This window comes from Pezoporus occidentalis, unplaced genomic scaffold, assembly GCF_034315485.1.
Source record: "Pezoporus occidentalis ecotype Australia unplaced genomic scaffold, CSIRO_AGI_Poc_V1 ctg44, whole genome shotgun sequence".
NCBI lineage: Eukaryota > Metazoa > Chordata > Aves > Psittaciformes > Psittacidae > Pezoporus > Pezoporus occidentalis.
In genome coordinates, this window is record NW_026915769.1 from 1,310,778 (window position 1) to 1,326,206 (window position 15,429).

The 15,429-nt window shown below is 44.1% G+C and overlaps 2 protein-coding genes across 21 annotated transcripts in view; both read left to right on the plus strand.

Moving 5' to 3' along the window:
• Nucleotides 1–12,218, plus strand: part of PPFIBP1 (PPFIA binding protein 1) — a 112,958-nt gene extending 100,740 nt beyond the window's left edge. For all 20 annotated transcript variants that reach the window (XM_062634823.1, XM_062634827.1, XM_062634836.1 and 17 more), the window contains 11 exons: nucleotides 9–150; nucleotides 415–543; nucleotides 1,363–1,513; nucleotides 2,699–2,810; nucleotides 2,925–3,013; nucleotides 5,522–5,644; nucleotides 6,471–6,596; nucleotides 7,460–7,648; nucleotides 8,203–8,382; nucleotides 8,740–8,805; nucleotides 9,543–12,218. In XM_062634823.1, coding sequence (XP_062490807.1) covers nucleotides 9–150; nucleotides 415–543; nucleotides 1,363–1,513; nucleotides 2,699–2,810; nucleotides 2,925–3,013; nucleotides 5,522–5,644; nucleotides 6,471–6,596; nucleotides 7,460–7,648; nucleotides 8,203–8,382; nucleotides 8,740–8,805; nucleotides 9,543–9,629 — 1,394 coding nt within the window. In that variant the 3' untranslated portion in view covers nucleotides 9,630–12,218. The remainder of the gene's footprint in view (nucleotides 1–8; nucleotides 151–414; nucleotides 544–1,362; nucleotides 1,514–2,698; nucleotides 2,811–2,924; nucleotides 3,014–5,521; nucleotides 5,645–6,470; nucleotides 6,597–7,459; nucleotides 7,649–8,202; nucleotides 8,383–8,739; nucleotides 8,806–9,542) is intronic.
• Nucleotides 12,219–12,639: 421 nt separating this feature from the next.
• On the plus strand, nucleotides 12,640–14,335 carry REP15 (RAB15 effector protein; the record flags this gene model as incomplete). Its single annotated transcript, XM_062634767.1, is given in 7 exon segments — nucleotides 12,640–12,679; nucleotides 13,566–13,710; nucleotides 13,712–13,774; nucleotides 13,776–13,820; nucleotides 13,822–14,016; nucleotides 14,018–14,055; nucleotides 14,058–14,335. Coding segments are annotated over 7 exon segments (804 nt in total), but the record flags the coding sequence as incomplete, so codon positions are not given.
• Between the last annotated feature and the right edge of the window lie 1,094 nt (nucleotides 14,336–15,429).

Below are 15,429 nucleotides of genomic sequence, written 5' to 3' on the forward strand. Positions count from 1 at the left end.
TCTGACAGCTGAAACGGAGAAGGGATCTGCAGATAACTTGGATCTGGCTGGCTTGCCTCCTTGCGCAAAAGAAGCAGATAGTCTACAGATGACACCACCTTCTCCGGATTCCAGGAAAAAGGCCAGGGGAATCAAGAGGTTATTTGGGAAGTAAGTAAAAGATGAGAAATTACTATTCTCCAGAGACAGGGTTTGCACAGGGGTTTGCTGGGAACACATCTGCCCTTTTTCCCCTCTCCAGTGCATGGCTCCATAGTTTACTGTCTCCAGTGCAGGAGCCAGTATGGCATTTGACAGCAGGTAGAAGAAGAGCTACAAACCCTGAGTAGGAGATCTTCACTACGTTGGTTGCAGTAGTAGCAGCATGCCTTTTCCTTAGCCAAATGTGAATATGCTTTCTTCCATTTAAACTAGACTCAAAAGAAGCCAGTCCACCACCTTCAACCCAGATGACATGTCCGAGACGGAGTTCAAAAGAGGAGGGACAAGAGCAACTGCAGGGCCACGACTGGGCTGGTCTCGAGACCTGGGGCAGTCTCACAAGTAAGACAAGTGGTGCAAAGCGTGCTGGTGCTTGCCTTCCCCACAGCTCTGATTGAGCATGGGACCTAAAGGAGAAGCGCAGTGATGAAATGAAATGAAATGTTTCCTCTCATGACAGACAGAAACAGGCAGATCTAGGCTGTGTCCTCCTTTCAGAGATGATCTTTGTAGGCTTGAGGTTGTTTGCTGGGTGGTGGGGTCCTGCTGCAGAGTGGAGCCTTCCTTGCTCATGACTTCAGAGTAGTACAGTTATGAGGCCATCTGAAGCAGGGCATGAGCCCTCACATGGCAATGACAGATATTCCTCTGGTATGTTTTCTGGTGCATTTTGGGGGGGTTAAAGGCTAATGTGGAAAATCATGATCTCAATTCAGGGTTTTAGTTGCACAAGGCAGCAAAGGGGTTGTTTACAGTAGTATATATAGACTGTGCTTATTGTGGTAGTGGCAGGCGATCAGCAATAATCAGCACTTCATGGCGCTAACAGTTCAGAATCATAGAATAGAACAGTAGAATGGTTTGGGTTGGAAGGGACCTTAAAAGATCACCTAGTTCCAGCTGCCTGCCACAGACAAGGACACCTTCCACTAGACCAGGTTGCTCAAAGCCCCATCCAAGCTGTCCTTGAATAGAGACACCCTCTTCTTTGTGAGACTCACAAAGAAGCTGACCACGATGCATGTTCTTCCCCAGAGATTGTCCCAGTTCCCACAAAATACTAATATATTAGGCTTAGGTTTGGGGTTTATCATTATGTATGAGAATAGGAGATTTGAGGCATGGGATTAATTAGTCTTTTTTTGGTAAAATCTTCTGTAGTGAGCTGGACATGCCATTCGCAAAGTGGACAAAGGAGCAGGTTTGCAACTGGCTCCAGGACCAAGGTCTAGGCTCTTACATAAGTAATGGCAGACACTGGATACTGTCTGGGCAGACACTTCTGCAAGCTTCTCAGCAGGATCTGGAAAAGGTGAGACATGTTGGAATCACAAAACCATTGCTATTTCTGTGCATGTAAATCATGTCTGTAAGGTACGCCCAGGAAAAATAAAACAAGATGAGGTTTTAAAATATTGTCATCTGCAGTGATGCCAGATACGTCTCTTTTTAGTTGAATTGCAACTCTCTGTAATTAAACTAATAATTAAATGTGGTTTAACTTCATTAAGCATGGACATACCAGTTGGCTATGCCACCTTCTAAAAATATGCACATGAGAGTGCTTCATTATCATACGGGTTTGTAGCCTTGATTCATTAGCAGTCATGTATGGTGCAGTTATTTTATGCCTGTGTGAGAAGGGTGTAAAAAGCTGCTGGTTTGGTCTGATTGTATTTTCTGCCCATTTTACACAGAGGAATAAGGATTTGTTACACACAAGGCAGTCAGTCTCTTTGTCTTAAATCATTGCAAAGTTGTCTTTTTTTTGAAATTAGAAACAGGAGAAAAAATTGATTCAGTTTATACTTTGAATTCACAGTACTCACTAACATGTGAATTTTCAGCTTTTAAAAAGGTCACTCACCAAATAGCCGGTTTTCTCAGTCAGGCAGTGGGATAATTCAGAGTTGTAGTTACAACACAGCTGGAGTAAGAAAAGTGTGATATGCACATAGTGACATGTAATGGTGTTATCAGAGGTGGCATTGACTAGCAAGCACTGGTGGAAGTGTATATGGGATTGAAGAAGTCCTAGAATGGCTGCACTTGCAACTAAACTATAGAAGGTGTTATGCATTTGGAAGCATTAATTTTAGTGATTTGTGGGGCTTTCATATGCTCTTAACTAAATAAATCTCTTAAGCTTACCTGCCTAAGGGGTGGGGGAAGGAAGTAGTCCCATCAAGCATTTTTCTGAATGCTAACATGGTCTATACTGTGGGATTTTTTTAACCTGGTATGAGAATATTATGGCCAATATTTTTGTGCAGTTTGGAATCCACCATATTTTGAAATCAGCCCACCACAGTGAGCGGGCCTTTTGCTAGTGCTGAACATGTGCTAAATGATGCTGATACTCAGCGAATAGAAAATACACCTGCCAAGTCACCAGCAAGGGTTGTGTGCAGTGTCTCTGAAACCATTTATAATTAAGCAGAGGGAGAAATAAAATACAGTATTGTCTCTAGATTTGTTGTTTTCCTTCCATTCACAGGAGCTTGGGATAAAGCACCCATTGCATCGGAAGAAGCTTCAGCTTGCTCTGCAGGCACTTGGATCTGAAGAGGAAAACAATCATGGAAAATTGGATTACCACTGGGTTACCAGTAAGATTTTATTACATGCTGAAGCAGCAACTTAGGGGTTCCTAATCATAGCTAACTTGGGGCCCAAAGGACAAGAACTTGGCTACCACACTAGTGTGTCTGTCTCTGCCTTAGGGTGGCTGGATGACATTGGCCTCCCCCAGTATAAGACCCAGTTTGATGAAGGAAAGGTGGATGGCCGAATGCTACATTACATGAGCGTGGTAAGTACATTGTTTTTCTTTTTTCTGATATCTTATTCAAGTTCTTAGTTCCACTCTGCTTTTATGCACACAGGTGTACCTCCAGATAGCTCACTAAAGACCAGGTGAGACTAGAGAGACCCTGTTGTCACTGAGCCTATTGTTGCAACTGCAGAGATATTAAATTCACGTAACACCCTCCAACCTCTCCGTCCCAACCTTCATGTTCCTCCTGGACTGGACACTGGAACAGGTTGCCCAAGGAAGGTGTAGATGCCCCATCCCTGGCAGTGTTCAAGGCCAAGTTGGATGGGGCTTTGAGCAACCTGGTCTAGTGGAAGCTTTGGGGGCTGGAGGGCGTTGGAACTAGATGATCTTTTAAGGTCCCTTCCAACACAAAACCCTTTCTGTGATTCTGTGAATGGTTCATAAATCAGGTCTTCAAATTTTCTGGATGATCGTAGGGAGAATGCTGAGGAAGGTCAGAGCGTCAGAGGCATTGCTACTGCTACAAGGATAAACCAGAATGCCATATTTGTCTGTGTGCTTCACTGCAGTGTTTAAAGGACCCTTTGAAACTGCAGTAGGTGTCCTGTGTTAAGCTAATGCTAATAACCTGTAACCTATGGAAAACAGAAGACCTGATACTGCTGCTCACCTGCAGGTATTTTCTATATTATTTCCAGCTTTAAAGATACTATCTTACGGTGGAAAAGCAAACATAGTAAGCAAGAGCCCAGACCCACACATAAGAAATGGGGGATCTTGTGCTGAACTTTTGTGTGTGACACTCATGTGCTCAGGCAGTGTTAGTAAGTACACAGAAGTGCAGATTCTGTGGTCACAGTTCATGCAGCTGGGCCTCTGCTGTTCAGGTTGTTATTAATTAGTAGCAGCAGGTGGAATGTTTTTCTTCAGTGAGCAAACATTCAGTCTACTTACCTATTCATGTGGGTGCTTAAGTGGAAAAAACCCAAGCCATTTCCTTTGAAGAAGACTCTAGTTTTAAGAGTCAACTTGTTTGAAAACAAGCTACATTTAATAGCTTTTGCATTATGTATTTCAAAAAGCTTAGCACCAGCGTCAGCATCCCACTTTACTGCTGGTCAGGTAAAGCCAACCCAGCAGGTTTCCTTTGTGTAAGGTCTCGGCTAAGATGAGATAAGACCTTTTTTCTTCTCTGGAGACAGAAATGCAAACTAAGCATCGCTAATACTAATTCCTTCTCTATGACAAAGAAGAAATCAGTCGCACTCTTGTTCTTTCGTAAGCCATGCCATGGACAGACTGAAAGTTACCTTTTTATGCAGTATTTGCATATATTTTGTCTAGGCTTTGCAATAGCACTGGAAGAAAGCCTAAGGTTGCTCAGTCTCATTCTCCTCCTGTAAGACAGCGCTGCTGAGGAACTGCACCCGCTGCCCAGGACTGATGTGCCTCACCTACCTGGCATGACTATGCTGTTGAGTCCATTTTGGTCAAATGTTAAATACTCACTGCTTATATAGTGTGGGGTTTGTGGTTTGTACTAGTATAAAATAGTAGAGCTTGGTCTTGTGTTAGGAGACATTACTACTACTGTATTAACTGAATGAGAATGAATGTGGGTTAAGATGCAGTATAGGCTGTAATGGAAGGGAACTTTTAGTATTCAACAGTCGGTCTTTCTTGTGTTAAAAAAGGAAAGAAAAATAATAGGTTGACAGTGAAGGCATGTAGCATGCATATTCTGACCAAATAGAGTCCAGTATTCATAGCACGTAAGTAACACTAAAACATACTAAGCCAGGTGAGCCCTGACACAAGGATGTGTAAATGTATCAAGTCAGCCAACTTGTATCCATGGAGAGTTGGACTTCTGAGGCACTTCATGTGTGTGCAGTAGTGCCTGTGCAAGGTAGGACCTACCATGACAGTGAGCTGGGGCAAGGAGACTTAAACTGAGCTTCTCTGCAGCCTGGGTATGGTCACCCTTTCCATCGTTCCATCATTTGTGACAAGCATTTATGAAAGATTTAGCATTTGCAGTTGTGGGAGACCAACCTGGCACACCTTCTTCTTTTTCTCTGTTTTCATTCTAACCATACAGAATGCCTCAATTTTCAGGGTAATTTATTGTTTTCGGTTAAACTTTTAGCTGGGCATTTGTGGTATTAATACTTTTGGCAGGATTAAATGCAGATGCCAGGTGAGTCTGATGCCCTGTGTTTGGAAAGCTGTCCTGGTTCTAAATGGATGGCTGAGGGTGTGTCATCTTACCCTCTTCACTCCTTGTTACCCTAGTTTCCCTACAGAGCTCTATACCCTATTGGGAAGACATCACCCAGGAGCTAGTACAGTGCAACATGGGAAGCTTTTCTTTTGGGACTGATGGTTTGACATTAGTCACATGTCTCATATATTAAAATCTTAATCCAGAATGTATCAATCAGATGTGTCTTTTTAAGCCAGGGTCTGAAGCACTCTCCTCCAGTTAGGTGCTGTTCCACAAATAAGTGTGTTTGTTTGATTCTCCTTCCTCTTTGACAGGATGACTTGCTGTCCTTGAAAGTTGTCAGTGTCCTCCACCAGCTCAGCATCAAGAGAGCCATTCAGGTTTTGAGAATAAATAACTTTGAGCCCAACTGCCTGCGCAGGAGGCCGTCTGATGAGGTACTGCCATAAGATGAAGCTGTGAAGAGGAATCCTCTAGGTTTTTATCCCCTGGTGTTTCTAATTATTCCTGCTCTGCTCTCTCCTTCTGTCGCCTCCTTCCTATTTCATTCTATTTCATTTTCGCTTTCCTTTTTCTTATCTTGTTCTTCCAGTCTCATGCTCTGCCGCTACTACCTGCAATACCACTTACTTTCCTCCACCTGCCATGGTCCCAGACTCATGTTTCCCTTGCCAAATCTCCCGCTTCTCTTCTTAACCAACAGCTGGCTGTTTTGGCTTAGTCTCAGATGTGTTGTCTGGAACATAAATCATTGTGAATTCAGTGCACTGTTCCCATAAGTCTTGTGTAACTCTCTAGAATATTGATGGTTGTGTCAAAATGTTCTGTCTAAAAGGGGAAGTTTGGCCCTCTTACCAGACAGGAGACTACCATCAGTTTGGTTTGGAAGCTGGATAGAGCAATGGATGATGAAGCAACCCAGAAGCTTGGATTTAGATTCATGATGTGTATCTGCAAGAAAAGCACAGCAGCTCATGGAGCTAGCTAAATTTTCAGTTCTATTGGTAGAAATTGTGTGTAGTCCTAGTGCACAACAGGTGATCAAATGATGTGAAGCATAATACAGACCTGTCCGCTGTCCAGACCCATGGCCATATTGGTATTGCTTCAAGACAGCAATCCAGAAAGAGCTGGCTGTTTTTTTCTCAAGTGCAAAGTGGGCTTGAATTCATGAAGGGCAGGAGAGGTTTGTTTCAGTGAAGACTGGGGCTGGGACAGCTGAGATGGGAAGTCTCCTTAACTGCCTGCTTCTCCTGTTCACAGAATAATGTCACACCTTCCGAGGTCACCCAATGGACCAACCATCGCGTGATGGAGTGGTTACGCTCCGTTGATCTGGCAGAGTATGCACCTAACCTGCGGGGGAGCGGTGTGCATGGGGGACTGATGGTAAGGTTTTTTGGCTTGCTTGTTCCATTTTATTAAAAAAACACATGGCTGAGAATTGCAAGAGCAAAGTTCTGATGTTATCTGTGCTGCACACTCTTTATCTTCTTATCCTGCTTAGTGAGAAGTCACTGTCAAGATGTAGTACCTTTTTTCTTAACGGACATGACTGTCTTGGGCAGAATTAGCATGGGCAGCAATGGGTTTGATTATGTGTATTCTCCTCACAATTTAATTTGTGTATGGTATTCTCCACCCTCTGTCCTACAGTGCTGTACACTGCTATCTTGCTGTTAAACAGCCACCGTCTTCCTTCTTAGATCTGGTCCTAGACCTGGATATGTTCTTATTTTGTGAGGAAGGCTTGTTACTTCTGTAAAATTTACAATTTCAGTGTCAAACCAGGATTGGTTTTAATTACCATCACAAACTCCAGACAAGACTTACACTTGCAGAAGTTTGTTGTGGTGATTGAGAGGAATATCCCTACTCCAAGCATTTTACATGTGTTTATTTTCCATGATTCCTCTAGCTATGTTTTCCCGAATTAAAGAGGACGGCAGGTGGACATTTTGTGGCAGCTTCACACGTTATATGAGCTAAGGGTGGATTTATCTGTTCCTTTCTTCTTACCTGCCGATTTTTTTTCTATTGATAACTCAAGAAGGAAAGCCCGGAGGTAGCGTTTTATCAGTCCTTTAGTTAACTCTCTTTTCTCACTCTTTGTTGTGTCTTTCCTCTAATATACAAACAAAAACCACAAAGCAGTCTTAGGAAGTGACCAAGACAGGCATGTCTGTTGGTGTACCTGAGACCTCATCACACAGTACTGGCTTCAGTTGGATTCTCTGCAATTTGATTAATAGGTTTTGGAGCCTCGTTTCAATGTAGAAACCATGGCACAGTTGCTGAACATCCCACCAAACAAAACACTACTGAGACGGCACTTGGCGACTCATTTCAACCTCCTTATTGGTCAGGAAGCCCAACAGCAGAAACGTGAAGCCATGGAATCCCCAGACTACGTCCTCTTAACAGCCACTGCCAAAGTAAAGGTAAGTCAGTTGTTCTGGGTTGGTGCATGAGCTTCCAGGCAAGAATTTAGATCTCCATCGTGCTGGTTTTATCTGTGTTTGGAGAGCAGTTCAGTAAAATCTGGGAAAAGGGTCTGGATGCTAATGAAAGATGCATGAAAGCAAAACTCAACAGGTCTGGGTTTGACACTTGTTTGACATTCATGTTTGACACATGAATGCACCACACCTCAGCCTCTCACATGCACAGACAAGAGGTAGTACTGTTGTAGTTGTCCTTCTGTCTGTCCTGTAAGATGTCTTAGAAGGGAGACTGCCTCTTACTATTTATATGCTCATGGTTTAATGCAGTGGGATTCTGATCTCATTTGAGATCCTTAAATGGTGTTGTCTTAACAATTGTAGAATGAGGGGACACATCTTGTTCTTTTAGATGCATTTAGCATGAAATACAGCTATTTAGAAGATCTTTATTTATTAGAGTACTGGGGTTTTGACCATTTTTGAAACACCAGTGCAGCAGTAAGAGATCTCTTAATTCTTTGCTGATTGTCAATTTTCTCTTCACTTGTAAGCCAAAGAAGCTTGCCTTCAGCAGTTTTGGAAGCCTGAGGAAGAAGAAGCAAGATGATGTGGAAGAGTATGTATGTCCTATGGAGCTGGGACGGGCATCTGGAAGTGGGTCAAAGAAGGGGTTTAAGCCTGGCCTGGATATCCGAGTATATGATGATGATGATTTGGACAGGCTGGAGCAGGTAAGCCAGTTCTGTCAGTCTGGAGTCCTTGACTGTGCTGTCAGGTTTGGTGGAAAACCTTGCTTTTGCCAGGGAGGCCTTCCTTTTGCTTTGGCCTGTGAAGGTGCTGGCTTCTTGCAGTCACACAGCATTACTAACAAAGTGTCTCTCAGCCCAGGGAGGTTCAAGCTGTGAATGCAGCGACTTTAGGACCTACTCTGGCATAACTGTTCTCTCCTGGTGGTGCACACTCCTCCCTTGCTCTGACTATTATTGCTGTAATCAAGCAGTTACATTATGTGCTGCACTTAATTGCCACTCTGTCATGGCATACAATGAATTTATTATTGATTCAGTATTCACTGTTTTTTTTTGTAGATGGAAGATTCAGAGGGAACAGTGAGGCAAATAGGAGTGTTTTCTGAAGGCATCAACAACTTGACAGTAAGGCTTAAAAGTGGGGTCTGTGGAATAAGATCTCTGTTTCTCTAAGATGGGTATAACCCCCTTGGCAGTCACTAGTATTAAATAGTGATGCTGTTTAATACAAATACACTAAGTACAACTTCTCTTTGCTGTTAGCGGCTCTGTCAAGCAGCTGAGTTTTGTAGTTTGGGGGCAGTTGCTTTGATCAATCATCTCAGCACGTGGCAGGCTTTGGTTAGCCTACTGGTCTCAGAGGGCTAAAATATATACAGTGTAAATTATGGGTATAGTGAAGCCTCATCAAACTCGGGGTTAGTTGAGGTTCTCTGGGTTTTGAACACGGATGGAGGGGAAAAGAAAACTTGGTGCTGTAAGAAGATACTTGCCCATTGTGGCAGGAGGTTCTGCTGGCTGGTGACCCATGGTTGCCAGCTCTCCTCACAGAATCACCACCCTCTGGCGAGGGCACAGGCCGGTGGTTTGCCCTTGGGTGGTGAGTTGCCAGCTGAGGATCGCAGCACATTTTCTGGGTGGAAGCCCAGCTCCAGCCTGTGCTCCCCGAGCCATTTAGGCCAGCAGGCAGCAGTGAGCTGGCTTTTCAGCAGCATGGGTGATAAATGTCCTCAGCAGAGCAAAGCAGTGGCTGGCAGGGCTGATGGTGGTCTTTGCTGCCAGGCACAGGACTGGACCATCCCAAGTGCCTGATTTCAGTTGTGGGGGCCTGAACCTTGACTTTTCCCTCCTTTCCCTTCTAGCACATGTTGAAGGAAGATGAAATGTTTAAAGACTTTGCAACTCGCTCTCCTAGCACCAGTATAACAGATGAGGACTCCAACGTGTGACAGTAACCACCAGGCACTGGCAAAGGCTCACTTTCGTATGTGCAAGAAACGTCATCATTTACATGACGGGCAGCAGATCATGTACATTACATTGCTCTTGCTTCTGTTTCTTAGAAGTAACACTGGGGGCTGGAGAATTTAGGAAAACAAAAAGGTGCCTACTCTAAAGTTGCCATAAGAAACACCCTGACACTGGTGAATGGTAATTGTTTTTACTATATTTAATGTACAAACTGGTGATTATGTTTCAGAGTGTTGCATTTAATTTTATGTGGTATAATAGTGCTCCTTTTGCTTATTCATGGCCTCAGATAATACTTTATATTGTTTCAAGATAACAGAAGTTGTTAGGTAGAAGTATTGTGTCTGTAGATATCATGCACAAGCTTTTTCTAGGCTCTCAGCTGAAAACAGATGTTCCTGCTCTTTTTCAAGTTCATTTGTTCAGCACAAATGCAGTTCTGCCCTTCCTACAGTATCCAATGTAGAATTTTAATCATCCATGCCCTGCATAAACCCCCCAGTTGCTCTTGACTATTGCTCTTATTTTTATACAGTTTTATAAAAAAAGAAAAAGGAAAAAAGAAGTATATGAAGTACATATAAAAGCAGAAATTTAGATTTTGTGAGAGAGAGTGATGGAAAGTTTGAGGTGTGGGGGAAGGGGAGAGGGTTGTAAAAAAATTATGCCAGTTTGCATACCAGCTGGTTACTGGAAAAGGCAGGCTGACCTTTGGAACTGTTTTCTCTCATTGCTTTTTACTTAAGTGCACAGTTCAGTGATCTTCCATTTGGGATGATGAAATAATTACAAAGCAGGTTTCTTCTAGCAGTGACTCTGCAGGAGCTGCACATTTTAAAACATCTTTTTTCTTGTTCCCAGCAGCAGTAGTTAGAGCATCCAAACAAGGTGATTAACACTTCTGTGCCATAAAAATGTCCTCTGCATTGAGAGTACTCCCTGCATATGGAAGAGATATTTCTGTGCTGTGACTAACGTAAAGATGGTGTAGTTGCAAAAAGGTATGAAGTTATATAGAGAAATGTATAGGAAATATATTATTTCAGAATATTAAACCTAAGGTGGGACCTTTTCTCCAAAATTCAGCTATCAAAATCATTTTACCTTCTCAAAGCACAGCTCCTCTGCTTTTGAAGATCATCAGATTTTAATAACTAAGCCAGTGCAAATCTTTTGTCAGACTTTGGTATTGCAAGGTATCCTAGCCAAAAGCAAATGGCAAAAATGTAACTCTGTTTATTACAGCGGTCATTCGTACGGTGTTGAACATTGCATGTATTTTTATCACAATGGCATGAAGCTTCTTTGCTTTGTAAGGGCAGAAAAAGTACATCTGGAATTGTTCCCTGCGGTGGTGTGTTGCTGTACCAAGCGTTTGTGGCTTGTTTCGTCGCTCTCCTTGCTGGAAGTGAGGCTGTTCCCAACACATTGCTGACATGGTGCAAGGGGTGTCAGATCTGTGCTGACTTTGTGGGTGTTCATGAAACACTATTACCAAAGCTAGGAGAAGAAGAAAGGTTCTTACAGGGTTCAGGGTTCAAGGGCTTCCAGGGAGCTCCCGTCATAGATTGGCATAGATTGGAGACACGCTCTAGCATTGTATTATTGTAATTTGATAAGCTGTTGCCAGCCTGGTTCTTTGAAGGATGTGCAGCATAGGCTATTATTTATGTAGCAAGATGAAAAACTTGATGTGGGCCAGTTGTGTGACACATAATATCAAGTGCTGCCATTTTCTCTTTAGTTATTGGAGCCAGGCAAACAATCCATAATGTATACGTAAAATAGTTTGTGCTGCTTAACACTTAACTATTGACAAACAGATCCCAACTGAAGCTTTATTCAGTATTCCTGATGAATTCCTGTCTGTAAATAATTTGCTGACTGTTGTTTATTCCTCTGCAGTCTTGGGGGTGTTTGAGCCATTTTGTTCAGGCGGAAATACCCCATTGTGGAACGCCTGCTCTCAGCTTTAGGGTGCAGATGCTTGGGATGGGAATTCAGGGCTTGCTTTCTGTGAATACTCTGTAATATGGTTATTACTCACGTGTAAGTTGAGCTTAAGACCCTGCTCTCCCAAATGCTGCAGCAGCACTGAGAAGACATGGTGCAGGCCTCTGAGCTAAAGTATTCCTCCAGAGTCGATCTCACTAGTGAATATGACTGAACGTTCACAGGAAAAAATAAGGGGACCCAGTGACACAATATTGTGTGCTGAAATAGGCACAAATAGTCTCTGGTTTCTCTTCAATCCAGTGCTAGCCTATCAACAAAGACAGATGATGGTTTAAGTAAGTCCAGTGTAAGCAGCATTCTGCTCCCAACAACCCCATTCCTGCATTCACCAGTTGGAAGTCAGGTCATCGCTTCAAAGCTGCCTGTCCTCTGAACCTTGGTTATTTTATGGGGCTGGAATATGAAAGCAAGTGATCAAGTCAGGAAGTTTGTATGTGCATGTGCACACAATGATACTGTTGGGGTATTTAAATTTGTGTGTGTTTGAAGAGGGCAACATAACTATTGTGTATTGCCACGTAAAATCCAATAAAGTCTGTGGAAAATGCCAAGTGTTTCTGAAAGCTGGTTCCTTTTTAATATAATACCCTTTTTTTCCCATTTTATTTTCATAGGAAGCTTATTTTGTTCTATTTAAAAGACACAGGAGGGAAAGAGGGGCAAAATTGCACATTTTTGTGGATTCAGTTTGATTGTCGATAGTGCCTGCAGAAGGATTCAGCTAACAGCTAAGAAATCAACTACCCTCAGTCTTTTTACGTATTTCTGGAATCAGATTTGAACCATCTCGGGTTGTTTGCTATGGCGTGATGAGGAAGCGCTTTCTTGTTGCTTGGTGTGTGTACTCCTCAGGGAGTCCTCACAGGGTGCCAAAGGAAAGAGCAGCTCTGGCCCTTCTACCTTTATACAGCTACTGTCTCTCTGGTCCCAGGTGTTGTTCCTGTCCCTGTGCCTTCAGAGCTTCCATCAGTCATGGGAGCTCCAGCTACTGCATTGTGTTGCTGGGATGAAGGTATGTATGATGATCAAGGTTTTACCCAGCATAGCCCAGATAACAGACCAGAAAATGCAGGATCCCTCTCTTGAAACCTTAATTTCTGTGCTTTTGTTAACCAGCAGATGAACATTTCCTTGGGAACACTGAGGATAAACACTTTGAAACCTAGACTATAATAAACTGTTGTTGTCTGTTTTTTCATAGTAATGAGGAAAAGATAGATGTGTATCCATCAAGAGCCTATGGAAATTAAACCCAGCTTTTTTTCTGTTTGCTTAAATTACTCACATGCCTCCAAACCTGAGGGCTTATACAGGGCAGCCTGTTCCAGTGCTCTGCCACCCTCAGCATAAAGTTCTTCCTCATGCTGAGGTGAAACCTCTCGTGTTTCAGTTTATGGCCATTGCTCCGTGTGCACTGCCAGGGCACAACTATAGCAGCAGTTAATACTGGGATACAGGCAACAGCCCATCAGAAAAGACCACTGTGTCATTTCAAGCACCCTGTGGAAGTCCTCAGGTTTGGATGCATGCGTTTCTTGGGGTGATTAAAAGAAAAAGGTTGTTTCATGTCCAGGAAACACCCTGTGCCCATGAAAATGACTTCACTGTAATAGTCCTAGAAGGAGATCAAAGGCGATAAGATCAGTCTGGAACGAGATAGAATCAGCTAAAGGAATGGTGCCAGAATTAACATCAAGGAAACAAGCAAAGATGAATTCAGTAGGTGTGAAAGCCGCTGGGCCTGTCAGGCTGGTTGCTGTTCAGTCAGCTGCAGAGAAACACATAGTAGGAAGCCTGCCTGCCCTACAGAACAGCAGCGGGTTCACAGGGGCTCAGCTCTGCCACTGCCATGACCTTCAGCAGGAGGGTGGCAGGTTAACCATGTGCATGCTCAATAGGTCTGGCTGAACCCAGTGCTTACATAGCCTTTGATGGAATAAGAAGGGACTTCCCTGAGGTGGTCTGCCTGTGGAAGTGACCTCCTGCATGGAAAATGGGCCAGAAGGTCTCACACAAGGACAGCCAGCAGAACAAGGCTGAAACTCATCATCTGTGAAGTCTTCAGCCGAGGTGTGGTCCATGTATCCCAAAGGCTGAAGAGCTACCTTGGATCCCCAGAGCAATTTCCAGCCACCCACAAACACGCTGAGTGAGATTTTTGGTTAACTTCATCCGCTTCTGGCTGAAAAATGGGGTGGAGGAACGCACCACGACTAGCACAATGACCAAGCAGCAGTCTTCCCTGTTTGGGGTGGACTGGATCTGGACCCTGTCTGGAGCTGACAAGCAAATCAAACTTCAACTGGCCATGCAGGCTTTACAGCTGGCTGAGCTTTCCCATAGCTGAGGTGGTGGAGGATTGCTGCCGGGAAGCTGCACTGGCAGATGAGCACTTCAGAACAGGAGTAGGTTTGAGAAGCTGGTGGAGTTCTGCCGCCTGGTGGGACAGGACTGCCTGGGCTTGTTCATCGTATTTGGCGTGCCAGGGAAGCCCAAGGACATCCTAGGAGTCATGCTAGACAGCATTGCCAAGGAGGAGTAAAACTACCGCCTGTCGGGCAGGGATGAGCTATGGCAATTTGGCACCAGTGCTGACGGCTTCCTGCCCACAAAGGGCATGTTGGAAAACTGCCTTGGCACGAAAACTGGACTGAAGGAGGTGGGCAGCATTGTACATAAGCTTCCTGTAAACCACTGGGTACAGCAGTGGCACTCTGCACCCTGGCACCCTGGGTGCGTGGGGCTCAGCGCTGCCTCCAGCTTTTCTTCTCACACAACATTCCCTCCACCCCCTGAATTCCCACCTTCCCCTCCAACCATCACATTCCTTTGGCTCCTGCAGGAGCCAAGCTGAGTCAGTCTCTCCAGGTTTGAAACAACAGGACTCACCTGCCAGAAAAATGTGTTTATAGAAGGCAAGTCATTTTTACAGAACATTTTGTTCACCAGACATTAAGTGTTGGCTGGAGCCGATGAAGGCTTTATCACCCTAAGCCTTTGGGCAGTCATGGTAGAGCTGACTCACAGCCTTTAGTGCCTCTGTGGCAAGTGTTTTTCTGTAACAGGAGGTTGAGTCTGTAATAAGATGGAATGGTCAAGATTTGCACCTAGCTTGAAGGACAATATCAGAGCTCAGAAGTGCTGGTTTGGAGGCGTGAGCTGGTTCCCAACTAAGAGGTAAAAGCCCTTCCTCTTAGAAATGGCTAGAAATGGGCTGTATGAGAAACCTATTACCTGCCCCTTAATAGTAGATCAGTGCCAGGCTCTGGAGGGCTTCAGCACTGTGACTGAAAGGCAGGAGCAGGGTCAGTCCCAGCTGCAAGGCCTGTTCCTGCCGAGTGGCTGTGTGAGGGCAAGGAGTGGCTGAAGGCAGTGGTAGGTGCTACAGAAAACTTGGTTAAAAATCAACGAGTGCAGACAAAACCTGGCCCTGGAGATGCGGGTGGGAGTTTTCACTTCTCATGGCAGCAGCGGCAACTCCTCACCACACGTGGTAGTGAGCAGAAGTCTGGAGGAGGCAAAATAAGGTCGCTTTGAATTTGGTTTGAGTAGCTCAGTGGCTGCTTGCGTTTAGTGACTGATTTATTCCATTTCCCTCTGCTTTTAGTGGATAGAGTAAGACTTTGGGATTGCACCATTGTAATTTCTTTCAGCCACTGTTAGCCAGGGAAGGAAGACCTGATCAGTTGTCAAATTGGAAAACTCAACTTTGTGGTGGTCTGAATAGGCTGGTCACTGCAAAGCTCCTCTGCCTGTGGTTTT